The 27444-nt window shown below is 42.2% G+C and overlaps 2 protein-coding genes across 3 annotated transcripts in view; one reads left to right on the top strand and one right to left on the bottom strand.

Moving 5' to 3' along the window:
* MYOM1 (myomesin 1) overlaps window positions 1-27444 on the top strand; it is a 132046-nt gene that overhangs the window by 6418 nt on the left and 98184 nt on the right. For both annotated transcript variants that reach the window (XM_059706538.1, XM_059706539.1), the window contains exons 3-4: window positions 17174-17314; window positions 23423-23654. In XM_059706538.1, coding sequence (XP_059562521.1) covers window positions 17174-17314; window positions 23423-23654 — 373 coding nt within the window. The remainder of the gene's footprint in view (window positions 1-17173; window positions 17315-23422; window positions 23655-27444) is intronic.
* LOC132239756 (N-alpha-acetyltransferase 60) lies at window positions 8918-11337 on the bottom strand. Its single transcript, XM_059706533.1, has one exon. It carries the CDS (start codon window positions 11211-11213, stop codon window positions 10485-10487), a length of 729 nt encoding a protein of 242 aa, XP_059562516.1. The 5' UTR covers window positions 11214-11337; the 3' UTR covers window positions 8918-10484.

The following is a 27444-nucleotide window of genomic DNA, read 5'->3' as shown; positions in this document are numbered from 1 at the left end:
ATAATTCCTATAGGTCCTATTTAACCTTTTCAAAGTGGAGCAACTTTTTCCTGCTAAATGAAATATCTCTCTTTAGATTGTGGTGGTCAATGTTGTTTATTAAAACCCCTAGGGTTGGAACTGCAATTCTGTGGAGTATATGTACGTACGTACTAGGTGTGATCTAATTTTAGCCTCTGCTTTGTAGTTAGATGTCTAGTGTTAAAGTGGAAACTACAGAGATTTATACTGTGCTCAGGATTTGGCTGACCTCAGTTTTACAAACAATGGCTCATCCAGAGTCAATGTGGTTATAGCATGGATCAGTTACCAATTGCATTCCGAGCCAAGGGTTATCAAATAAATTCTGGAGGCTTATTCTAAATGCCTTTATTATTAGTCACAGTGACAAAAGAAAGTATTTCAGGAAAACAAAATGATACAAATTACTGTTTTATGCTAGCAGTCCACAAACATTATCAGGGACTAAAAGAGAAATGGTACTCATGGCCACTTTATAATCATTAGGCAAAGGTTCTTAAACTCTGTCCATAAATAGGTTTCAACCGAGTCTTGGATGATCTGAAATTATGTGCAAAATTAGGCACAGATGAGAATTTTTTTGTTGAAGCTTTTATCAGATTCTCGGAGAACTTTGTGACTCAACAATGGTCAGAACCACTGCACTAGAAAGTCAACACATGTACCAGACAGCCCAGTGCATGGCCTGAGGATCCCTTTCCTAATGCCAACAGTATTAGGAGTTGAGATGAAATAAGGCAGAGGCCTACAGATAATATGGCATTATAGAAAATAAGTTACCTTCTTTTCTTTTGAGTAAGCTGGATCACACATTAAGGTGGAAATAATAGCTCTGGACGGAGTTGCTAAGTGGTTAGAGCATTGGCCCATGCACTGACGGATCGAGGGTTCAGATTCCTGGTCAAGGGCACGTACCTGGGTTGCCAGTTCCATCCCTGGCTCTGGTCGGGTTGTGTGCAGAAGGCAACCAATCAATGTGTCTCTCTTGCATCAATGTTTGTTTTTTTTCCTCTCTCTCTCCCTTCCTTCCACTCTCTCTAAAAATCAATGGAAAAAGTATCATCAGGTGAAGATAAAAAAAATATGGAAATAAAAAATATTTTGTTATTCTTGATAAGTAGGAATGAATAACTTAAAAAAAATAGTAACAACATAGCACATAGCTCTTGAATGATAGAAGGATTTGGGGATGTCTCAACCCTCTGTGGTAATGGTAGACATTTAATTGTCTGATTCTAAACAAATTAAAATTCAGTCCCCATAATGTAATTAACATAGCATCCTCTGTACCACTATATCTTTATATTAGCCCTGAGAAGTAGAAATTCTTATCCTTACTTTACAAAAGAGAAAATTGGAGGCCAAAAAGATTAAATGACCTTCCTTACACGAAGAAGGGATGGAAAAGCAATTTGACCCCCTTTACGAACGTTCCCCACCCCTTTCCATGGGAACATGAGCCAGTTAATGGTCAACAACCCCCCTTGACCACACTGCCACCAGTTTTTTCTTGAAGCATCAATATATAGGTTTGTGTTATGCTTATTTATTTGCCCTTCTCCTGGAGAAGCCATTAAACACCAAAATAACCAAGATTTAGAGCAGGGAACAATAGAGGGAAAGGCACAAATTCTAAGACAAAAAAATCCCAGGGCATTTATTAATGGAACCTTACAGATTCCTTAACTTGTCACTTAGAATCAGACATAGAGACTCACAAGGGACTCTGGTAGGTACCAGTTCAGGGATGAGAAAATTGAGGCCTCAGTAACTTGTCCAGGGAACTGCCTAACTTTAAATTGTGCCCCTTATCTATACTCATGTCCTGCTAATCAGCTCCCCTCTGTTATTGCCCTGATAATAATCTCTTTTGGAATTACTAGAGTTTGCAAAGAACATGCTAATGCTCAAACTAATTCTAATTCAGACACAAGATACCAGTGCTAAAAATAGAGACCATTAAACACAGAAACCCCCACTTTTTATTGGTGGATCTGATTATGGTAAGGTCTGAGAGGGGCCTGAAAACTTGCTTCATCTCCCACTGCAATAGTTTCAAAGGATGTTACGAAAGAAATCCACTGCCTTGTGGACATTTTTGTGTCTTGATTTCAATTATTGGTATCAGTTTAGTGTCCATTTTCTACATACCCATTTCTAGATGTTTTATTGGGAAGTACATAATCTTTGGGGTCAAACAGGCCCATGTATATAGTAATCCTCCCTTATCAGCAGTTTTGCTTTCCACAGTTTCAGTTACCCGCAGTCAACCCCCGTCCAAAAATATTAAATAGAAAATTCCAGAAATAAACAATTCATGTTTTATTTTTTTCTTTCTTTCTTTTAAAAAAATCTTTATTGTTGAGATTATTACAGATGTCTCTCTTTTTTACCCCCATTACTCCCCTCCACCCAGTTCCTGCCCCACCCCAGGCCTTCACCACCCTATTGTCTGTGTCCATAGGTAATGAATATAAGATCTTTGTTTAATCTCTTCCTGTCCCCCCAATCCCCCTTCCTTCTGAGAATCATCAGTCTGTTCCATTTCCATGCCTCTGATTCTATTTTATTCACCAGTTTATTCTGTTCATTAGATTTCTTATTTGTTTATTTTGATTTTTAGATTCAATTGTTGGTAGATATGTATTTGTTGCCATTTTGTTGTTCATATTTTTTATTTTTTCCTTTTTCTTCTTCCTTCTCTTCTTAAAGAATACCCTTCAGCAATACAATTGTATGACCTTTCATACAATACTGGTTTGGTGGTGATGAACTCCTTTAGCTTTCTCTTAACTGTGAAGCTCTTTATCTGACCTTCAATTCTAAATGATAGCTTTGCTGGGTAGAGTAATCTTGGTTGTAGGTCTTTGCTATTCATCACTTTGAATATTTCTTGCCACTCCCTTCTGGCCTGCATAGTTTCTGTTGAGAAATCAGCTGATAATCATATGGGCATTCCCTTGTAGGTAACTAACTGTTTTTCTCTTGCTGCTTTTAAGATTCGCTCTTTGTCTTTAGCCATTGGCATTTTAATTATGATGTATCTTGGTGTGGTCCTCTTTGGGTTCCTCTTGTTTGGGACTCTCTGTGCTTCCTGGACTTGTAAGTCTTTTTTCTTTCACCAGGTAGGGGAAGTTTTCTGTCAAATAGGTTTTCAATATCTTTTTTAAAAAAATATATTTTTATTGATTTCAGAGAGGAAGGGAGGAGAGAGAGAGAGAAACATCAGTCATGAGAGAGAATCATTGATTGGCTGCCTCCTGCATGCCCCCTACTGGGGATTGAGCCCACAACCCAGGCATGAGCCCTTGACCAGAATCGAACCTGGGACCCTTCAATCCACAGGCCAATGCTCTATCCACTGAGCCAAACCAGCAGGGCGGTTCTCAATATCTTGCTCTCTCTTTTCTGGCACCCTCATAATGCGAATATTGGTACGCCTGAAGTTGTCCCAGAGGCTGCTTACACTACCTTCATATTTTTGGATTCTTTTATCTTTTTGCTCTTCTGGTTGTGTATTCTTTGCTTCCTCATATTTCAATTTATTGATTTGATTCTCAGAATCCTCTACTCTACTGTTGAGTCCCTGTATATTATTTTTTATTTCAGTCAGTGTATGCTTAATTTCTGACTTGTCCTTTTCCATTATTTGGCAGTTTCTAGAAGATTCTTGAGTAACCTTATAACTGTGGTTTTGAACTCTATATCCAATAGTTTGCTTTCTTCCATTTCTTTAATTTGTGACACGTTTCTTTGTCTCTACATTTTGGCTGCTTTCCTGTGTTTGTTTCTATGTATTGGGTAGAGATGCTATGTCTCTTTGAGTTGGTAGAGTGGCCTTGTGTATTAGGTGTTCTATAGGGCCCAGTGGCTCAGCCTCCCCAGTCACCTGAGTTGGGAGCTCTAGGCGCACCCCTTTGTGGGTTGTGAGTACAGTCTTGTTTTAGTTGAGACTTGATTGCTGTTGGTGTCACTGGGAGGAATTGACCTCCAGGCCAATTGACTGTGAGGACCAGCTGCAACTACAGTGGGAGAGCTGCTATGTAGGAGACACCACTATGGAGCAGGGCTTTGATGCTCACAGAGTCTGCCCCTTGAATGTGTCTCTCATGGATGTGTAGAGTTGTAATCTGGTATGGTCTAACACTGACCACTGGGTACACTGGCTCTTGGGTCTCCAGGGAGGTACAAAGTCAGCCACTGCCTGGGGCCACCCAGCAGGACATACAGAGAAATATGCATATTCCTTCTCTTTGTATCAGGTTTGGAAGTGCCCAGATGAGGCCTAGCTATGAAGCAAGGCAGGCTGGTGCCGGTGCCAGGTCTTGTGCCTTTTATTGATAGGTTTGGGGCTCCCAGACCCAGATGCAACTTGTTTTGAGATATTTTAGCCTGAGCAAGGACAGGCCATTCATAAAAAAAAAAAAAGCCACTGCACACAGCTTGGGTGAGGTTGTAAATTGGATGAGCTGGGGTCTTAGGGAATCACCAGGATGGAACAAACAGAAATGGCTGCCAGTCAACCCTGCAACCAGGGAGATCCCAGCATAGGAACAATGATCCCTGTGAGCACCTCTCTCTTGGAGAAAGCCGCCCCTGAGTTCCTGTCCCAGTGCCAGACAATCCAGTTCCTCCTTATATGTGTCTGTATTCCCCAAAACCTCACCCTAATGCTGGAGCTTAGAGGAAGTGGGATCTTGTAAGTTCAGTTCATGGTGCCGGCCTTTTAAGAGAAACAGCTGCATCTCCAGCAGCCTCTGTGTCACTGAGCCCCAATCCGCACTGGTTTTTATAGCCCGTAGTTCTTACTGCCTGGAGGACTTCTTTTCCCAGCTCTGGGACCCTGGACTGGGGGTCTGGTGTGGAGCTGAGACCCCTTGCTCCTTCGGGTGGCTTCTGCAGAGACCATCTCCCTCCTGATTAAAAAAGTGGTACACATGGGTGTTGGACCAACCTGTTCCGCACCTCCTACCATTCTCAGTGTGCTTTCTTCTTTACTTCCCTAGTTGTAGGACTTCCATTCAGCCAGCTTTCCAGCATATCTGGATGATGGTTGTTTTGTATTTTAGTTGTAATTTTGATGTGGTTGTGGGAGGCGATGAGTACAGGTGTTTACCTATGCCGCCATCTTCCTTCTTCTCAACAATTCATAGGTTTTAAATTGCATGCCATGCTGAGAATTGTGATGAAATTTCACGCTGTCCTGCACTATCCCATCCAAAATGTGAATCATTCCTTTGTGTATCCACACTGTATATAATATCTGCCTGTTGTCACTTAGCAGCTGTCTGGTTATCAAATTGATTGTCTGGTGTTGTAGATAGTTGTGTTCAAGTAACCCTTATTTTACTTAATAATGGACCCAAAGTCCATTTACCAATAAATATTTACCCAGTGCCTCCTATGTGCAAAAATAGTGATGCTGGCAATTCAGATATGTCAAAGAAAAGCTGTGAAGTGCTTCCTTTAAGTGAAAAGTTATATATTAGAATGTATATATTAGGGGAAAAAACCATAGTGCAGTATATGTAGAGTTTGGTACTATTTGTGGTTCAGGCAGGTACTAGGCATCTTGGAATGTACTTCCTTGGATAAGGGGGGTCAACTGTACTTGCAATTAGGCTTGTGATTTGGGATAACCTATTTAATCTCTCAGTGTCTTCATCTGTAAAATGAGGAAAAAGGTTGTTCCTCAGGTTGGGAGATCTTAAAGAGGTAATCATTCATAGTGTTTAGTGGAACGGCTGTCACATGGAGAATACTCAATGAGGCTTAGCTATTGTTGTTTCTCCCATCAATAAATATTTACCCAGTGCCTCCTATGTGCTAAGCACTACTCTAGGTGCTCAGAATAAATTACTGAACAAAACTGGAAAAAATTCATGCTCTTATCGAGCATATATTCTAGTATGGAGAGATAGGCCATAGACAATAAATGTAATTTTAAAAGGCATTACATTTTATATTATGACAAAAGGTAATAAATGTTATGAAAACAATAAAAATACAGTAGGGTAAGAGATATCAGGTATGTGATGTAGGGTAAAGGTTGCAATTTTCAATAGGGTGATTTAATGTCGTGATATCTGAGCCACGAAAGAAAGTAGCTAATGGAGATCGCTGTAAGCTTATCTGGGGGAAAGGTATGCCAGGCATCAGGAACAGCCACTGCAGGCCTTACAGCAGGGAACAGCATCAATATCAGTGAGGGAGCTCTGGCTGGTTTGGTTCAGTGGATGGAGCCTGCAGACTGAAGGGTCCCGGGTTCGATTCCGGTCAAGGGCACATGCAGGCTTGATCCCCAGTAGGGGACATGCAGGAGGCAGCCAATCAATGATTCTCTCTCATCATTGATTGTTTCTATCTCTCTTTCCCTCTCCCTTCCTCTCTGAAATCAATAGAGATATTAATAAAAAAAAAGACCAGTGAGGAAATAGAGGAGTGAGGGGAAGAATAGATGGAAAGATGTCCGAAAGGTCATGGACAGAGCAGGGCCAATCATGTAGGCCCTTGTGGGCCTTGTAAAGACTTTATTCTGAGTTAAAGGGGCCTGGGGCAGAGTTTTGAGCAGGAGAGTGACATGATCTGACTTAAGTTGTATTGGGATCACTGTGGCTATTGTGTGGAGAACAAACTATGGGACACAATAGAGGCAGGTCAGCCAGTTAGGAGGTTAATGCTATAGTCCAGGCAAGATCTGGTGATGCACAATAAAAAAGGCTGTGGTGATCAGTGGTCATGTTTTTGGATCTATTAGTTTTAGCCAAATTCTAAATTCCATCAGATTTTTCATGGAGTTTTAAGTTCCCTTAAGCTCTTAAGTTCTCTTAAGTTCCCATGGAGTTTTGAGGCTGTGAAAAGATCCATGTGGATGTTCTGTATACAGTGGATCTTTTGAGACTACCTAGCAGTATGATGAGGATAAAACCATTTGTTTATTCTCCATTCCAAAGATTCCAATGAAGTATCTTGTTTTGTTGTTACTGCTTTTTATGGTACTTAGTAAGAAAAACACATGAAATGATCATAATTGTATGGAGATTAAAACCCATCTGTAGATTTAAGTGGCTGAACCTGAATTATGTAAAACTACTGAACCAATCCGTGGCTTTCAACCTTCCTAATGCCGCGATCCTTTAATATAGTTCCTCATGTTGTGGTGACCCCCAACCATAAAATTATTTTTGTTGCTACTTCATAACTGTAATTTTGCTACTGTTATGAATCATAATGTAAATATCTGATATGCTATATGTGTTTTCTGATGGTTGCGACCCACAGGTTGACAACTGCTGCAATAGACTCTTATGGGAAACTAGAGGCCCGGTGCACAAAATGCATGCCCCGGTGGGGGGGAGGAGGGTCCCTCAGCCCGGCCTGCACCCTCTCTCAGTCTGGGAGTCCTTGGGGGATGCCTGACTGATGACTTAGGCCCAAACATCCACCTAAGCCAGCAGTCGGACATCCTCAGCGCTGCCGTGGAGGCGGGAGAGGCTCCTGCCACCGCTGCTGCACTTGTGGTGCTCCCCTTGTGGGAGCGCACTGATCACCTGGGGGCAGCTCTTGCATTGAGTGTCTGCCCCCTGGTGGTCAGTATGTGTCATAGCGACCAGTTGTTCAGCCATTCGGTTGATTTGCATTTTAGCCTTTTATTATATATGGTAAGTTTGTTTGAAAGCTGCTGTTATATCAGGGTTTTATATTCTGGAAATAGTCTTATAGCCTCTTCTATAAATAAAAAGTATTATTATCCTATATAATAAAAGCCTAATATGCTAAGTGTCTGACCGTTTGTTTGCCCATTCAACCAGTTGCTATGATGTACACTGACCACCAGGGGGTAGATGACTGGTACGTTAGCTTGCTGCTGGGGTCCGGCTGATCAGGACTGGGCAAGATGGGCCAGCCACGCCCTGGAGCACTCCTACAGTTCCTCCCTGCCCTCAGTTGTGCACCGGTGGGGTCCCTCGGCCTGGCCTACAGGGATTGGGCCAAAACCGGCTCTCCAACATCCCCTGAGGGGTCCCAGATTGTGAGAGGGAGCAGGCTAGGCCAAGGGACCCCAAAGAATTCATGCACCAGGCCTCTAGTTATACATAAGGAAAAATATACATATATTGTATATTGGGTATTGCAGCCTGCACCCTACCCCAATATAACACTTTCATTTCTGCTTAAAAATATTATATATCGGGTGAATAATCAATACGGCAGGTCCTCAAATAATTTTGTTTCATTCAATGTCATTTTGTTATAATGTTGACAAGGAAAAATAAATTGATTCTCAGCCGAAGCTACTGTCTGTGTGGAGTTTACATGTTCTCCCCATGCATGTGTGGGTTTTTTCTAAGTATTCCAGTTTTCTCCCACTTCCCAAAGATGTGCATGTGAGGTGAGTTGGCTTGTCTATATTGTCTCAGTCTGAGTGAGTGTGGGTGTGGGTACTTCTCGCAATGGAATGGCATTCTGTTCAGGGTGGGTTCTCACCTTGCACCCTGAGCTACCAGGATAGGCTTTGGCCACCCATGGCCCTGTTCTAGGATATGGACGTTAGAAAATTATTATCTTACTTGTTCTTATTAATCTTTCTTAAATGTCTGTATAGCTTACATTTATTTCAATACTTAATATTAGAAGTGCTTGAGTCTTTATTTAGAAGTTTAGTGATGTTTTTGTGACCAAAAATATGCTGTAGGAATGTAAGAATTATTCATAATTCTTATCTATATCAATTAATCTATGATAAAATAGGTTTTATTATACACCCTTTCACTTAAAGTTGCCTTTTCCAAGGACCTATTGGAGATGTTCAGTGAGGATGTACTGTACAACATTCTGGGATTTGTCTTCCAGAATTTTTTTTTTTTTGTGTGTGTGACCAATTAAAGTCTATTTATTTGTTTGTAATCAGACAGAACACTACAATCTGCTCAACACTGGGCTAGACACTGCCGTGATTAGGGGCAAGGAGGAAGGGGCAGGGCAAGGCCTTGGCTCAATTATGCAAGTCTAAGGCAGAACCTTCTGGAAGACTCTTCCCTTACCCCATGGGGCAGAAATAAAAACCACATGATAACCGTTGATTCAGATTAGAGAGGACACTGAGCTGGGCCTCAGCTCAAAGTCAATGTCAGCACGGAGGGGGGACCAGTCAGTGAGAGTGTGAAGTGGCCGAGGAAGGAGAGGTGGTTTTCCTGCGCAGGCTCGCCTTCATCTCGAGAAACCCCTTTCCCCCACCGCAAGGCCAGAGGAGCCCCTGGGCTGGGAGTTCCGAGGGAGGGAAGGATGCCAATCCAAGGCCCTCTTGCTTGGTTGTTCCACCTTCTCCTCCCTCTCAGACTGTGCACTGTGGCGATGGCTCCAGGACACTGCAGCAATGCTGGGCATGACTCTGCCAACCCCCTTTACTCTGGAGGGCAGGGCAGGGAGCAAGCAGCTTTGGGGAATGGGGTAGAGGGAACACCAGAAGCAAGTGATGTCCACATGCATGCTTCCTGGCACTGACACAGCCTCTTCTGTTCCCAGAGGCTGAGGACCACAAGGCAAGCGACTGCCCCAGCCTCAAAGACCAGGTCCTACTTGATCAAACACCACACTCAATTCTTCTTGTTTGCATATGGTCAGGCCTCAGAACTGCATCTCACGGAACTGGGGGGCTGGAAGGGAAGGCCCTTGGGACCCTCACCAGCACCTGTCCTCAGCCCGGCTCCCTGGGGCAGTTCAACTGAATGGCACATCCAGCATGTGATGGGTAGCTCCTCGCTCTCTGAGGCAGCAGGACTGCCAACAGAGGAGTGGGAAACCTTCCCATTAACTGACCACCATGCCAAGGAACTAAGCCCCAGAGCTCTGTGCTTGGGTGAAAAGCCTCCCACCACTTGCCAGCCCCTCCTGGGGAGGTAGGAGTTGCTCCTGCCCCCCAGGCTTCTGAGGCTGGTTCTTTACAAGGGTTTGGCATTCCCTTTATTTTGCCCCTTCATTGTTCTGAGGCTCCTGTGTCTTTAGGGCCAAGTCTATCCGTAACACTTGGGTTCCTCCCTCCCAGGAGTTAATTCCGGCTTTGGAGGAAGGAGTTGGAAGGAACAGGCAGTGCAGGGGAAGAGGCCAGTGAGGACGTGCAGGGAAGGAAGCCCTCTCCTGCCCCCATACTCCCAGGACAGCAGAAGCAACTGACCACAGTGAACACTGTGGCCAGCCTATGAGGCTGGTGCAGTCACATGGGGGCCAGACCAGGGCAAGAGCAGAGGTTTCCAGAGCAGGAAGGAGGGCTGGAAGAGCCTGTTGGAGACCAGGCATACCTGCCCCACGATGCTCTGCTCCCGAGCCCATGTAGCACCGGGCCTGCAGCTGGGGCAGGTGATGGGCCAGCTCCCCTGCAGAACACAGTTGAGGTCAAATGGCCAGGAAGGTGGGCTCCGCAGGGCGCCAAGGGGTGGGACCTGCTGGAGGCTGCCCGGCTGGCATCACATGGTCCGGCTGTACTCAATGCCGCCCTTGGTGGAGATGCTCGACCACGGCAGGAAGCTGCAGAGCAGGCTGTGGGCCTGGCGGTAAATCCTGTGTGGGATGGAGCAGGGGCTCAGGTTTGCTAGAGCAGAACCCAGGTGCTGGATGTAGTCCAAGATGGTCCAGGGAGGGTGGCCACCATTGATGTAGAGGACATAAGTGAAGCCATCTTTGAGGACTCCACGGATGGAATAGTAATAGGGGAGATAGTGGTGCTGCTTGAAGTCTCTGTTTTCGTAGAAGCTTATTGCTGTGTTGTTGGTGGTGAGGACGTGCAGGTAGATGGCTTTGCAGTGGTCCTGGGCAGTGGTGGATATGTGATCCTTTAAACTCTCAAGTAAAAGAGAACCTATGCCGTGCTTTCTGAATTCCTTCACTACTCCAAGACTTAGAATGTATGCAACTTGTGTGTCAACAGAGAAGTTGGACGCTAGAATATCTCCATCCTCCTTGTGTATCTTGGTCCTACTTTTTATTTCAGCTACTATCATTCCTACAATGGTACCCCTGTAGGTTGCAGCAAGGGAAAAGAACTTCTTGTTGGAGGTGATGTCACGATACCATGAGTCTGGGTACTCAATGGGGAACCAGTCGCCACATAGATGCTTCACAGTGTCTATGTCATCGTGGCAGAGGAGGCGCAGGCTGACCTCGCTGAGGGCGCTGGATGGCACCACCTCTGTCATTCACACCTCGGGCGGGAGCCGGCGGCGGCGGACGGTGCCGTGGGGCTCAGCGCATCCTGGGGTCGCAGGGAGCCGGAAGTGGGGCCGCGGGCCGCAGCCGGTTATGTAACCCGCAGGGGCCGCAGCTGGGCTGTCTTCCAGAATTTAAGAAATTTAAGAAATTGACAAGTCGCATTGCTTCCTATTCAGTAGGAGAAGGTCAGAGGAAAATCAAATGCAAGCAGAAAAGCCACTTAGTTCTTTAAAAGGCAGTTATGTTCTGAATCCCAAAGATAAACGCTGAGTCCCAGGAGAGGAGCTCTCACCAGGCACCAATCTCCTGCCTCCAGTCTCACTGCTATAAATGTGCAGCTCGTTGGCAGAAAAGGAGTCTCACTTCTGGTGATACCAGTTTCATATAATCAGCAATTTGTAGATGAATAGAACTGTGGAATGTTAAAGCAGGAAGAGACCAAAAGTTCACCTAAATCAAGCCCCTCCTTTTATAGGCATTTTAACTGAGGCCCAGAAAGATGTGATTCATTTTCTGCTTCCTGTGCAAATACTATTTGCAGGTAAAACTCAAGTTTAGATGATACAAGATACTCTCAGAATGACATTAATCTTCCATAGGCAGGTGAGTTATGCTGTGAGAAGGAAAGCATGTCCTTTAATAGAGTAGGAATGGAATGAGTCAGCTAAAGGTAGAGGAAGGACAAAGCCGTTACCTCCCAGAGCTTGGAGGTGAAATGTTAGCTGTGTCCACTGTTAGCTCTGCCACGCAGTTGGGTGTAACTGAGCTTCCCTGCAGAGATCTCGGAGTTCTGGAGGGTCAGAGGATCCATTGCAACAGGCTTGACCTTTTCCACAACCGCCTTTCTAAATGAAACGAGAGAAATCAGGAGCACCTCAAATGAGGAAGGGAACTTTCATAAAATGTCTAGTAAACCACAGGGACCATCCCCAAAGTGGAGTGGGATGTGGGTTTCTGGGCGACCTTGTAAATAAGTTAATAAGACTAACCTTTATAAAAACCCTGGACAATGTTTGGTCTGCAGACTTAGACTCCCTAAGGCATCTCCCATTGTCAAGTGTCCTGCATAGTATGATTTCTAGGAAATATGAAGTAAATTCTTTCACTTCTGCTTAAAAATAGGTCATAAGCTAGTCTACTTAAATTAATTTCTTAAATAGAAACAGATAAAAACTGAAAAGTGTATGTAGATAAGAACCATAAAAAATTTAAATCTCTCAGTGTTTTACCCACCTATCTTTTCTGGAACACATGACTGTTCTACATTTATGGTGAGAAGTGTTTCAGACCCTCATGGTATTTGCTTTTAGTTCAGCTGAGAAGAGTTACTGAAAAGAAGAGTTCAATATTACTTCTCAGTGGAAATTTAAATAATAAAAAAGCAATAACTACAAGAAAAAACTGTGGTTATATTTCTATTTAACCTCTCAGTTTCTTCATCTGTAAAATGAGGAAAGAAATTGTCCTTCAAGTTGGGAGATCTTAGCTAAAAATTTTTTTTTTAAAACTAAGAGTGAGATTTTTATGGCCATGAGATTGAAATGAAAAGGGGGGGAAAAAAGCTAAGTGTACGGTAACAAATGCAAAAAATAAAAACAAAAAGCAAGGGATACTTATTTATTATGACACTACATGTCAATAAATTTCAAGGGTGATGTTGGTCAAACTAAATTCATGCTTGCCCAGATGGTGTGGCTCAGTGGTTGAGCATCAGCCTATAAACCAGGAGGTCACGGTTCGATTCTAGGTCAGGGCACATGCCTGGGTTGCAGGCTCGATCCACCGTAGGGGGTGTGCAGGAGGCAGCCAATCAATGATTTTCTCTAATCATTGATGTTTCTATCTTTCTCTCCCTCCCTTCCTCTCCGAAATAAATAAAAATATTTTTTTAAAAGTAAAAATAAATTCATGCTTGTATCTTACAAGATATGTTTTCTGCAAAGTGTATTAACACAAGATGGGCTCTTTTTGGTATCCTACATGTCTACTAACTTTGATGTTTTCCTGAGACCTACATAAGTGTCCATATTAGGAAACCAGAGAATGAAAGGTCAATAGACAGTATTGAGGCTGACATGATGACAATATCAAAGGAACAGCATAGAACAAAACTGCTCTAATTCAAAAGTATACCCAAAATAACTTTTTCACAAAAGCCTAAAGAAAGTATTTTCTTTCAGAGGAGGAAATATGGGTGATAGAAAAGTTGAGATGAGAAAATAGAATGTGAAGTTCAAGTGCTTGTTTCTGACCCTCCTGGAAGTTTTGAAGGTGAAATAAATGGAACTTCAGATACCAGAAGTCCTGAGTAATGATAGCCAAAAAGTGCATTCTTGAGACGCTGTCCCATAGGTCACTAAAACCACTGCCTCTTTCTCCTCTGGTAAATAGTTGTTTATAAGCAACAGTACTAAGTTGTAAATGTATATAAAGATTTTAGTTTTAAAGGGACAATTTTAGAATAATAAAAATGAGTTTAGCTCTTTAATGGCCACTCAGTAAAGTCTAATGGCAAAACATAGATAATTCAGCAATGAAAATTAAGCTTTAATTTTTAGGCTTTTGTATATACAGCCCATTCTGCGATGTCTTACCCATCTTCCAGTGCCCAGCTTTTCACAAAGGATTCCCTGATAAGCCCAGACAGAAATTCTCTGTCAAGCCTGTGAATTCTAATTTTGTTTGCATTTGTCTTTCTGCTTATTTGCCCACCTTCCTTATGTTCTTCCATCCTTTTTTCCATTGACATAATACAACTTGCCAGGCCTGGTAGCATTTACTCCCCTACTAGATATAAAGCTCTCAGAAAACAATGGTATTTATCTTCATATCTCCCTCTCATCCCAGTGTTAAGCACAGCACAGTATTTTTCATACAATGAATGCTGAATAAGTTTCTGTTGAAAAATGAAATTGCTATAGAAAGTTGAAAAATAAAACCTAAAAATTTCAGTGGTACTCTAACATATAACACAATCTGAAAGTGTATTGTTCCATAACATTTGAATTGAACTTATAACTGTACTTTCTAAAGTATCAGCTGGTTTGGATGCTAAGTTTATGGTCAACTTTATAAGGAACTACACCATTGTTTTCCAAAATAGTTATACCATTTTACATTCCCAAAACAATGTATGAGGAGTCCAGTTTATAAATATTTTCTTTTATTCTGTGCCTTGTCTTTTCATTCTCTTAACAATGTCTTTAAAAGATCAGAATTTTTAATTTCAATGAAGTTTAATTCTCCAATTTTTCTTTTGAATCATGCTACTGGTATTATATCTAAGAACTCTTTACCTAACTCAGCACCATAAAGAGTTCCTCTTATCTTCTAAGAGTTTTATAATTTTAGCTTTTATATTTAAAAATATAATCTACTAGTATTATGAATTATTTTGTGTGTGTGATGTTGAATAAAATTATAAATTCACCCTTTGGCAAATGGATGTACAATAATCTCAGCACCATTTGTTGAAAAGATATCCTTTTATTCATTAAATTCCTTACCACCTTTGTCAAAAATTGACCATGAATGTAATGGTTTACCAATATTTCTGGACTCTCAATTCTGTTCCATTGAACTATATGCCTATCCTTACAATGAAAAATTTTTTTAAGACAAATTGCTTTGGCTAGAAGCATCAATAAAATGTTGAATAGAAGTGGTAAGAACAATATTATAGCCTTGTTTCTAACTTTAGGAGGAAAGCATTTAATTTTTACTATTAGATATGATATTAACTATAAATTTTTTATAGATGGCCTCAATATGGCTGAAGAAGTTTCCTTCTATTCCTATTTTGGCAGGAGTTTTTAAAATGAATGAATGCTGAATTTTGCCAAGTATTTTTTCTGGATCTATTAATTGATAATGTGGTTTCTGTTTTTTATTCTATTATACTAATTGATTTTTCAAATGTTAAATAAACTTTGCACTCCTGTGATAAACTCCACTTGGTTTTATATGTTGCTGGATTTAGTTTGCCAACATTTTTTAAAGGATTTTTACCTCTATGTTCATGAGTAACATTGGTCTTAGTTTAAAAATTTTTTTTTAAATGTTTATGTTTTTTAAAAATTGATTTGAGAGAGAGAGAGAGGAAGGGAGAGAGAAATATCGATTGGTTGTTTCACTTATTTATGCATTCATTGATTGCTTCTTGTATATGCCCTAACTGAATATGGAACCTGCAACTTTGGCATATCGAGACTATGCCCTAACTAACTAAGCTACCTGGCTAGGGCACTTTGTTTAATTTTGATATTAGGTAACTAGAGGCCCAGTGCATGAAATTCGTGCACTCGGGTGGGGGGGAGTTCCCCAAGCCTGGCCTGTGCCCTCTCACAGCGCGGGAGCCCCACGATCAATCTTCCCCAAGAGGTAGGCCCCGCCCACCCATCTGGGGCTCCTCTATGGATTGCCCCAAAGAGGTAGGCCAGAGCTGGGGGTCCCGCCCCCAGTGTCGCTGTGCAGAGCTGCCAGGACCCGCCCCCGGCATCGCTGTGTGGAGCCGCAGGACCTGTCTCCGTGCCACACATGCAGCGTCAAGTCCCCGCCCACCCACACACACTCACTGTGCACACAGCCTCCTGGTGATGGATTGTTACCATGTGAGGGCATGAGGGCATCACAGCATTAGGGCGTGACAACCACATAGGCTTTTATTAGTATAGATAGTGGCCTTATAGAATGAGTTGAGAAGTGTTCCCAACTCATTGGCCTACAGGCCCTGCATCTGAATTGCCTGAGCTCCCTATCCAGAATATTTTTTAATCCCCCAAAAGATTTGGATGCACAGTGTATACAAACCATTTATATATATATACTAGAGGCCTGGTGCATGAAAATTCGTGAACTGGAGGGGGTGTCCATCAGACCAGCCTGCCCACTCTCACAGTCCGGGAGCCCTCAGGGGATGTCCTACTGATGGCTTAGGCCCACTACCTGCTCTGTGGGAGGCGACCAGCCAATCAGGGTAAGGCACCACCCCCACCACCCTCTCGCTGCTGCTGCCTCTGGCCTCCCTCTGCAGGAGGTGACCGGGTGGATCAGGGGAAGGCAACACCCCCATCATGCCTCTGCTGCAGCCACTGCTGGCCACCACAGTTGCCTGATCCTTGGCCCGGCCCTTAAAGCGACAGCCGCCATCCGCAGCTTGCCTGAGCCTCAGGCAGCCGCTGCGGCTTTGTCCGGAAGGATGTCTGGAAGATGTCTGCCCTAATTAGCATATTACCCTTTTATTAGTATAGATATAGATGGTCTACATTGTGGACATTAACTTAACAGCGAAAAGTATTTGGAACTATTACAAAAACACTGCCTTGACCTGCATGGTGGGGTTCAGGATCTGCAGGAGGGGCCGATGTGCAAATGAAAATGCTATATAAGAAATATGAATTTTGGGGGGCCAGGTGGAAACCTCTTTTGTGAAGAGGCACAGAGAGACCAAGACCTGTCCATCTGCTTTTATTTACTTTGAATACACATTTGCCCTTTAGCAATGCATACAGGCAGATCAAAGGTAAAGTTTGGTAAATAATGTAAGGATTATCAGGAAATCACCTTGAGCCATTGCAATCACAGCAGGGAAGTCTTGTGCTGATATTCAGCCTTGCTGAATATCAAAGTCCATTGGTCTTCCAATGTCTCTTTTGTACTTTTATGCTAATTGCTGTTTGCTTTAGCCTCTGGCAAAGCATTGCTGTTTTCCCTTGAAACTTAGGGGGGAAAGCCATGAAATTTCTATAGGCCTATTTTTCTCTTATGTCTGTCTAGAGGGCTTTCTCATTCACTTTAGTTCTAAAGATAAAAGATAATTATAACGTTAGAGATCTAGGATTCTGTGACACCCCCCTACCACCCCCCTGGTAAAACCTTATTTTATAAGTATTTTGAATATTTTAAAGACATTTTTTGTTATTGTCTGATATTAGGGCTTTTGTTTCAGACTTACAGATTCCAATCTGATGTTAGAAGATTATTCATCCAAGTTGAGCCCCCAAATGAAGAGAGCCAAGAAAAGCCTTCTCTCTGGGGAGGAGAAGGAAAACCTGCCAAGTGACTATATGGTACCCATTTTCTCAGGACGGTGAGTATGCATTCTGTTCCTGGCCTTGATTATAATAAAGTGGAGAGTAAATGTCAAGTAATAATAATAATAGCAGCTACCATTTTATGAGCATTCACTATATACTATTGAGAAAAGTCTGAAGAACCTTGGAACTCTATGCAGAGGGAGATGTGTTCATTGTTAAAGTCTTTACCATCCCATAGGATGGCTACATGAGAAAAGAGAATGATCAGGAACTTTAAAAAAAAAACTTATTTCTAAAAGGAAGGGAGAGGGAGAGAAAGATAAAAATATTAATGATGAGAGAGAATCACCAATTGACTGCCTCCTGCACACCCCACACAGGGGTTTGAGCCCGCAACCCTGGCATGTGCCCTAACCTGGAATTGAAGCTCAACCACCAAGCCACACCAGCCAGGCAGTAACTTTATTCTACTTATGTAACTAGTTGAAATTAGAAAGAGACTGTTGGATGCTAGTGATTAAATACCAAATCTAGTCACTATAGAGTGAAAGAAAGATTCAAAACTCTAAGATGTTGAATGAACTAAAAAAAACAAAATATAATGATATGTTAGGTAAATGAAAAATATCTTGGTTGCCTGTGTGGTTTTAATTATTATTCATTAGGAGGAAAAAAATGTTAGAAAACATAGACTAAGTAAAAGAATTACATCATTCCATAACCGGTTTGGCTCAGTGGATAGAGCGTCAGCCTGCGGACTGAAGGGTCCCAGGTTCGATTCCGGTCAAGGGCATGTACCTTGGTTGCAGGCACATTCCCAGTAGGGGGTGTGCAGGAGGCAGCTGATCGATGTTTCTAACTCTCTATCCCTTTTCCTTCCTCTCTGTAAAAAAATTAATAAAACTATATATATATATATATATCCTATCTAATAAAAGAGAAACATGGTAATTGGCGTACAACCGATACCCTTTTCATTGGCTAATCAGCGAGATATGCAAATTAACTGTCAGCCAAGATGGCGGCCGGCAGCCAGGCAGCTTGAAACTAACATGAGGCTTGGTTGCCTCAGTGACGGAGGCTGCAGGCCTCTGAGCGGGCAGTTTAAGAAACATTGTAACAAATACGCCCAACTTCAGCCAGCAGAATCGCAACATTGTAAGCAAAGGCCAGAAACCTACTTTCAGCCAGAGGCCTAAGAGCTGGAGCCAAGCCTCAAGGTAAAGCTGGCCCAGAATTAAAAAAAAAAAAAAAAAAAAAAAAAAGGAAAAAAGGAGCGTTTGGGAGTTCAGTCACCCCAGCCTGAAAACAGCCCTCAGCCCCTCACCCAGACTGGCCAGGCACCCCAGTGGGGACCCCCACCCTGATCCAGGACACCCTTCAGGGCAAACCAGCCAGCCCCCACCCGTGCACCAGGCCTCTATGCTATATAGTAAAAGGGTAATATGCCTCCCGGCACTGGGATCAGCGGAGCCGTGAGGCCTCCCAGCACTGGAATCAGCATGACAGGGGGCAGCACCCAAACCCCCTGATCGCCCTGCGGCTCTGTGTGTGACAGGGGGCGGGGCCACAACCTCCCTATCCACCCTGCACTGTTCATGACAGGGGAAGGCGCCCCAACCCCCTGATCAGCCCTGCTCTGTGTCTGATAGGGGGGAGCTCCCCAACCCCCCCCCCCCCCCACGGGCCCTGCTCTGTGTGTGACGGGGTAGAGCCATAACCTCCCCATCAGCCCTGCCCTGAGTGTGAGAGTGGCGGCGCCCCAACCCCCTGATCCGCCCTGCTCTGTGGGTGATAGAGGGCAGCACCCCAACCCCCTGATGGGCCCTGCTCTGTGCGTGACAGGGTACAGAGCCCCAACCCCCCTGATGGGCCCTGCTCTGTGTGTGACAGGGGGCAGCGCCCCAACCCCCATATTGGCCCTGCTCTGTGTGTGACAGGGGGTTGCTCCACAACCTCCCCATCGACCCTGCCTTGAGTGTGACAGGGGGCGGCGCCCCAACTCCCCAATCAGCCCTGCTCTGAGCCCGACCAGGGGCTGCACCTAGGGATTGGGCCTGCCCTCTGCCACCCGGGAGCAGGCCTAAACCAGCAGGTCGTTATCTCCCGAGGGGTCCCAGACTGCGAGAGGGCACAGGCCAGGCTGAGGGACCCCCCCCTCCCCCCCCGAGTGCACAAATTTTTGTGCACCGGGCCTCTAGTATATATATATATATATATGAATTACATGATAATTTGATGCCTGGCTTATATTTATTGAATATAGAATAGATTATTTGAGGTAAATATCAAACAAAATAATCACTAAATCACAAGTCTGAGTAATGCCAAATTTCAGTGTTTATAATATAAACATGTTTTTTGAAGGATAATAATATCCAAAGGAATCTTGAAAGGAAACTTGTCTGAGACACCAAATTAAAATTTAAGGGGAACTTTATGAGCTTTCTCCTGTTGATTTTCCTTTGAATGGAGAACTATTAACAGAGTTAATAGTGATACTCAAAATGAGGTCATTCTCTCAGGAAATTCAGTAGGCAATAATGTAGTTATGATTTTTGTTTTCCCGTGTTTTTCTTCCCCCTGCTTGCTCTCTGATGGCTCCTTTCTGAATCGTTTCAGAGGCTAATGTCACAATTGCTCTGAACCCAATTAGGAAGGTAAGGGAATAAATAATATCCTATTTTTAGCCTTTTATTTGATATCTTTGATTTTTTGATACCTGATTTTTAAGTGAACTCTCCAGAGAAACCTGCTTATATTACTAAGTATGCCTGCCCAGACTTAAGCCTCTTCACAGTTAGTGTAATATGTATTCACATTCGTTATAGGAGATGGGTAGGGGAGAGGAGTGAACTATTTTATTTTTTGTTTTCATCCTCACTGTTTTAAAAAAATTATTTAAAAACCATCAACTTAGCATTAACCATCATGGCATGCTTCTCCACTTGTGTGGGCATGAAATGAAGCTTTCCACTGTCTTCTCCCACCAAACAATTTTGTGTTTTCCAGGCCAGTCTCAAGAAATCATCATTTATAAAATAAACTGTGATAAAAGAAAATGTGACTTTAAAAAGATCTTATAGGTTTTATTTCCAGTTCTCCTTTATTTTTTAAATGGAGTCATCTCCTATACTTATTACTATTTTTAAAATAATACTTCATAATGTGCTGATGGTATTAGCAATCTAAGAGGAGGATGGGAAGGAAATGAACATTTGTTGAGTACCTATTTTTTTTCTGGGAGTCATACTTTATAGAAACTATCTTGCTAAATCCTCAATGCAGCCCTGGAGAGGTATTAGTATATCAATTTTTGGAACAGAAAATCAAGGTTCAGTGACTTGCTATAAGTCTCATGGCAGATGGTAGAAGAGCTGAGAGTCTCCCTAGCATTGGGCAATGCAACATATATTCATAGTATGTGTATTTCTGGAAAATACAATTTTTTGCATGGCACTTGAAAATTCTACTTCTTATACTGACATACTTTGAGCTTACTGTGTCACCACAGGTTTTAAGTTGAGACCATCAGAGGTAATCACAGCATCAGGGAGGATTTAAATTTATTTTAAACTAGAGGCCTGATGCACAAAATTCGTGCCAAAGTAGGCCTTCCTTTCTCCAGCTGCCAGCACCGGCTCCCTCTGTCACCTGGGACCCGGGCTTCCCTCCAGCCACCAGCAGGCACCCAGGACCTGGGCTTCCCTCACAGCCCTGGCTTCGTCTGGAAGGTCATCAGGAAGCACGTCTGGTCTAATTAGCATATTATGCTTTTATTGTTATAGATTAGTAGCAGCATATGTTTGTCAGCATGTTAGCATCATATTCTTGTACCCAGATTATAGCAGGGTTATCACTGATCTGCATTTATATTTACTTAAAGGCAAATATTCTTGCTGTTCTGGGTCAAAAATATTTTTTAAGGGTACTTGAGTTCTCATGTGAAATACTTAAAGCTTTATTTATTTATTTATTTATTTATTTAAAAATATATTTTATTGATTTTTTACAGAGAGGAAGGGAGAGAGATAGAGAGTCAGAAACATCTATGAGAGAGAAACATCGATCAGCTGCCTCCTGCACATCTCCTACTGGGGATATGCCCGCAACCCAGGCACATGCCCCCGACCGGAATCGAACCCGGGACCCCTCAGTCCGCAGGCCGACGCTCTATCCACTGAGCCAAACCGGTTTCGGCCTTAAAGCTTTTTTTAGGTTAAGCGTATTTGTAAATGGAAAAGGCATGGAAACTGTGACTCCATTCTGCTCTCTAGAGCTATGCCAACATGTCTCGGTTAGAGGTAATGTGAGTTAAAATTAATGTTCTCTTACATAGAGTTATCGAAACTCAGGGCAAAACTAGCACTGAATACAATCTGTTAAATGTATATATATATGAGAGAGAGAGAGAGAGAGGAGAGTATCCTACTAGAAGTTCATTTCAAATCTTTCTATTGTATTTTAACCTCTATAGAGAATTCCAGGCACTTTTATTATGGTTTGTTTTGTATTCAGTTATTAATTCATTCCCAATCTCATTAAAAAGAGAGAGAGAGAGAGAGAGAGAGAGGTAATTATATCAAGACACTAAGCTAAAATTGTTCCATTTTTCTTTTTCTCTTCCTAAATTATACTGGATATACTACTAAATTCCTTAGTAGAGACAGGGTTATTCATATTTGGAGAAATAGAGATATGGAAAATGAAATTACAACTTATTAAGTTTAGTGAGAAACAGAGTAGACTAGTCTTGTCTACCAGATATTTTAGTAATATTCCATAAGAAATTCTAAACTTGAGAAAATGTTGATTCATGCTCTTCAGCAAGTTGCATAGATTCAGGTGCCAGGAACTTGTAAACACAATGGCAGTGTTTGCTTAAATTTAGAGGTAATTATTATTATAAGAAAAGCAAATATACAATTCTGCCTTGAGAGGTCTAGGGAGACTCAATTTCAAAAGAATCTTCAACCTAATCAATATACTTCCTCACTGAAACATCTAATGGAGTTCATGACAAAGGTATTGAAGGAGGTTAAAAATAATCCAAATATTTTTGACAACATTAATAAACCACAGCATAAATTCTATCATAAACTACTGCAGAGCACTTTTGGGTGTTACTACTCACTTGGCATTATCATCAATTATAAATAAAAACAAGTAACTTTTATAAAGGTCACTTCAAATGCAAGTTTTAGCATCTCATCAGAACTATGTGCAAGTATAAATAAAGACGATCATATTAAATATATACACATACATATATACATACACAATGATATATGCACATGAAATCTTTATTATTTAGAAAAGAAACCCAGTAGGCATAAGGATCTCAGCTAAATTTAGAACTTATTTATACATGCAACAGCTCTGGCCAATGCATTACATCAATTGATTTATAGATTCAGATTAAGCACATTAGTCATGTATCAGAATCAAAGCACACAAACTGCATTTTATTTTATAGTATCACTAGAGGCCGGTGCATGGAATTATGCACTGGTGGGGGGCATGGCCTGCGGGGATCGGCCCGCTGTGGGAGCGCCACTCATCCCAGTTGGCCAAGCGGCGCTCCCACTGTGGGATCGCACTGACCACCAGGGGGCAGCTCTTGCATTGAGCCTCTGCCCCCTGGTGGTCAGTGTGCATCATAGCGACTGGTTGACTGGTTGTTCTGGTCATTCCGCAGTTCAGTCGCTGGGCTTTTATTATATAGGATGTTTTCTGGAAGGAAGTCATAAATTAATCTTTTATTATAGACTCAATCATATTTATACACACCAAGGAAATGACCATGGGCAAGTTATCTAACTTCTCTGAGCCTTGTTATCATATATCTAAAATTGAAATGATAAAGGTTTAAAGTTTACCTCATAAGGTTGTTGTGGTGGTAAAATGAGATAATGTGTGTAAAAAGCACTTGGCAAAACTCCAGGGCCACCATAGATATTATTATCGTTGTTACCACTTTTTGTTAAGGTGACAATCACTTCATACGTGAAGAGTTAGTTCCTGATTAAAAGGTTTTCCTATCAAGTTTTCTTTGGGCTTGGTGCACAATGTCTGGGGCCTGGTACCTTGAACTTAGTAAAATTAGGCAATATTATCACTGCCATCCACAATATCTCTATTTTGCCATTGTTATATTCTAGCCAAGTGCATGTCAGTGGAATAACAGACACAGAAGAAGAAAGAATTAAAGAAGCTGCTGCTTATATAGCCCAGAGGAATCTTCTTGCTAGTGAAGAAGGAATCACAACATCCAAGCAGTCCACAGTATCGAAACAGTCTCTGTCCACTCTCCACCAGGAGGAAGTTTTTGAGAAGAAGTCAAGAAAAGTTGCAATTCGAGAAAAGGCAGAACGTCTGTCACTAAGAAAAACAGTAAGAAAAGACAAGTTAATATAGCTTACAAAAGTAGAAATGCATGTAGTGTGTGTGTGTGTGTGTGTGTGTGTGTGTGTGTGTGTGTGTGTGTATAGATAGAAATTGACTTGTTTCAAATGAAGAGATATGTGATCTTGTGGAGAAACAAAGAAACTAAGAAGAAGACATCAAAATATATAGGTCAGAGAAAGACAAACAATCATTTTAAACTCCATGTAATTTTAGGTTCTACAGAAATTAAGGTTTTAAAGAATCTTTTTTTTTTTTTTGTTCATACCTATATGAATATTTTTATTTTTATTTTTATTTTTTTTTTTAATTAAATCTTTATTGTTCAGATTATTACATTTGTTCCTCTTTTTTCCCCCCATAACTCCCCTCCTCCCAGTTCCCGCCCCACCCTCCGCCCTCACTCCCCACCCACTGTCCTAATCCATAGGTGCACGATTTTTGTCCAGTCTCTTCCCACATCTCCCACACCCCTTTCCCCCCCAAGAATAGTCAGTCCATTCCCTTTCTATGTCCCTGATTCTATTATAATCAACAGTTCATTCTGTTCATCAGATTATTTATTCACTTGATTCTTAGATTCACTTGTTGATAGATGCCTATTTGTTGTTCATAATTTGTATCTTTACCTTTTTCTTCCTCTTCCTCTTCTTAAAGGATACCTTTCAGCATTTCATATAATCCTGGTTTGGTGGTGATGAACTCCTTTAGCTTTTCCTTATCTGTGAAGCTCTTTATCTGACCTTCAATTCTGAATGATAGCTTTGCTGGATAAAGTAATCTTGGTTGTAGGTTCTTGGCATTCATCACTTTGAATATTTCTTGCCACTCCCTTCTGGCCTGCAAAGTTTCTGTTGAGAAATCAGCTGACAGTCGTATGGGTATTCCCTTGTAGGTAACTGAGTTTCTTTCTCTTGCTGTTTTTAAGATTCTCTCTTTATCTTTTGCTCTTGGCATTTTAATTATGATGTGTCTTGGTGTGGTCCTCTTTGGATTCCTTTTGTTTGGGGTTCTCCGCGCTTCTTGGACCTGTAAGTCCATTTCTTTCACCAGGTGGGGGAAGTTTTCTGTCATTATTTCTTCCAATAGGTTTTCAATATCTTGCTCTCTCTCATCTTCTGGCACCCCTATAATTCTGATGTTGGTACGCTTGAAGCTGTCCCAGAGGCTCCTTACACTATCCTCGCATTTTTGGATTCTTTTTTCATTTTGCTTTTCCGGTTGGATGTTTTTTGCTTCCTCGCATTTCAAATCATTGACTTGATTCTTGCGCTCCTCTGGTCTGCTGTCGGGCGTCTGTATAATATTTGTTATTTCAGTCCGTGTGTGCTTAATTTCTAGTTGGTTCCCCAATATAAGATCGAGGGTCTTATTAGTTTTCGTGTAGATCTCATTAAGTTTATCGGCAGCTTCTAAACAGTTCTTGAGAGACCTTAAAAGTGTGGTTCTGAACTCTATATCTTCCATTGACAATTTTGTCCTGTTTCTTTGTCTCCGCATTTTGTTATGCTTCCTTGGTGCACCCCCTAGTGGTCTTTGTTCGCAGTCTTATAGATAAATCTTGATTGTTGTAGCTAATTCCAGGGAGGGTTTGACCTCCAGGCCAAGTGGCTATGAGAATCAGCTGTGTCAGCAGTGAGAGAACTTCTGTCCTCTAGGGAGGTGCTAATCTAGCCTTTGCCTGAGGCTATCCGGCAAATGCCTGTGTGCAGGGCTTGGGCGGGGCGGGTCGCACAGGATCAACAGGGTGGGCCGGAGAGAGCAGCTATGGCAGCTCTCAGTCCTGTCCCCAGGGGCTCTGCCTCTCTGAGTCCCAGCACCCTGCTGCAAAGCTCGGAGAGAAAGCTGCACTCGCTCTGACGGAAGCCAGACAGTCCCGCTTCTCCCGTTTGAGTCTGGGTCCCTAAAGACTCGCCTGTATCTGGAGCTCAGAGTCTGCGACTCCCTCCCGATTGAAAACAACAACCGCGCCCTCCGCCGCCAGCCCGCTCCGCGCACTCCGCACCTCAGAATTTGACTTCAGCACTGCGCCTCCTCTGAGTGTCCGTATGCGTTTCTCTTTCCTCCTAGTTGTAGGACTTCCACTCAGCCAGCGTTCCTGGGGTTCTGGGTGATGTCCCTTCCGTTTTTTGGTTTCACTTTTGAAGTAGTTGTTCAAAGCAGCAAACTCCGGCGTTAACCTATGCCGCCATCTTGGTTCTCAAGGTTTTAAAGAATCTTAAGAAGTCCACCTTTGGGAAATAAAATATGTACCTTGGCCTTAAAATGTTAAAAATTAAATGGTGTAGCTTTTAAAATTTTTCTTATTTTTTAAATCATTGTTTATTTTTCAATTACTGTTGACATGCAACATTATATTAGTTTCAGGTGTACACCCTAGTGATTAGACATTGTATAATTTACTAAGTGATCATCTCACTAAATCTCATACCCATCTGATACCATACATAATTATTAGGGTATTATTGAGTCTGTTCCCTATGTTGTACTTTACATCCCATGACTATTTTGTAACTTCCTAATCCCTTTCACCCATCCCCAGAACCCCAGCCCCCCAAATCTGACAACCATCAAAATGTTCTCTGTATCTATGAGTCTGTTTCTGTTCTGCTTATGCATTTATTTTGAGTTTTAGATTTGTATGTTGATATATATATTTATTGTCTTTTATTATCCATTTAAAAAATATTTTTATTAATTTCAGAGAGGAAGGGAGAGGAAGAGAGAGTTAGAAACATTAATGATGAGAGAGAATCATTGATCGGCTGCCTCCTGCATGCCCCCCACTGGGGATCAAGTCCACAATCTGGGCATGTGTCCTTGACCAGAATCAAACCTGGGACCCTTCAGTCCACAGGCTGACACTTTATCCTCTGAGCTAAACCAGCTAGGGTCATATTTTTTAAAATTTATTTTCTTCTTCTTAAAGAACACTCTAGTATTTCATTTAATACTGGTTTGGTGGTGATGAACTCTAGCTTTTTCTTGTTTGGGAAGCTCTTTATCTGCCCTTTAATTCTAAATTATAGCTTTGCTGGGTAGAATAATCTTGGTTGTAGGTTCTTGCTTTTCACCACTTTGAATATTTCATGCCAGTCTCTTCTGGCCTGCAAAGTTTCTGTTGAGAAATTGAGTACCACATTAACCTATACTGCCATCTTTTTTTTCTTCATTTCTTATAAATTTATTACATAATATTATAATAATTATTATCAATAATAATAATAATATAAGAAACATAGATCTCTGTGGGGTGTATCACAACATCAGGGTCAGGAGGCCTCAGGACTGGAGCAGGGGGAAAGCCCCTGGATGGAACTCCATACAAAAGGAGGGTGAAGCGGTACTGACCCTGTAAAGTTAAAAACCCAAATTGAACGGAACCAAAAACCCACAGGTGAGTGTGAGACCGAGTGTGAGACCGTGTGTATGTGGCAGCCTGTTACAGTCACGGCTGCTGTGTGATCTGGTCTGTTAGTGAAGGGTGGCTGGGTGTGACTCTGCCCAGGGAATGAGACCGCTGGGCTGGGATGGGGTGGGCGGGCACAGACCGGCGTGCCAGGCCCCTGGGCTGTGAAAACGTATGTTTTCTGGTTTTTTTTATTTTTATTTAAAAAAGCTAGAAATATAAACAGAAACTTGTGAGTGACGTGGATGGAGCTTAGTCCAGACGCCAAACCCTAGGTTTAAAAATGTCCCAGGGCCCCCCCACCCCACAGGTCATTGCTGAGTGTGGGGAGTCACAGTAAGGGGGGCTGGGATGCCCTCGGGGGTCTCT

The sequence above is a fragment of the Myotis daubentonii genome, chromosome 8 (assembly GCF_963259705.1).
Source record: "Myotis daubentonii chromosome 8, mMyoDau2.1, whole genome shotgun sequence".
Classification (NCBI taxonomy): Eukaryota; Metazoa; Chordata; class Mammalia; order Chiroptera; family Vespertilionidae; genus Myotis; species Myotis daubentonii.
This window is presented reverse-complemented; position numbering and strand designations above follow the sequence as displayed.

Bases quoted from the DNA above. Each gene is read 5' to 3' on its own strand.
- LOC132239756 (XM_059706533.1), bottom strand. From the start codon at position 11,213: ATGACAGAGGTGGTGCCATCCAGCGCCCTCAGCGAGGTCAGCCTGCGC.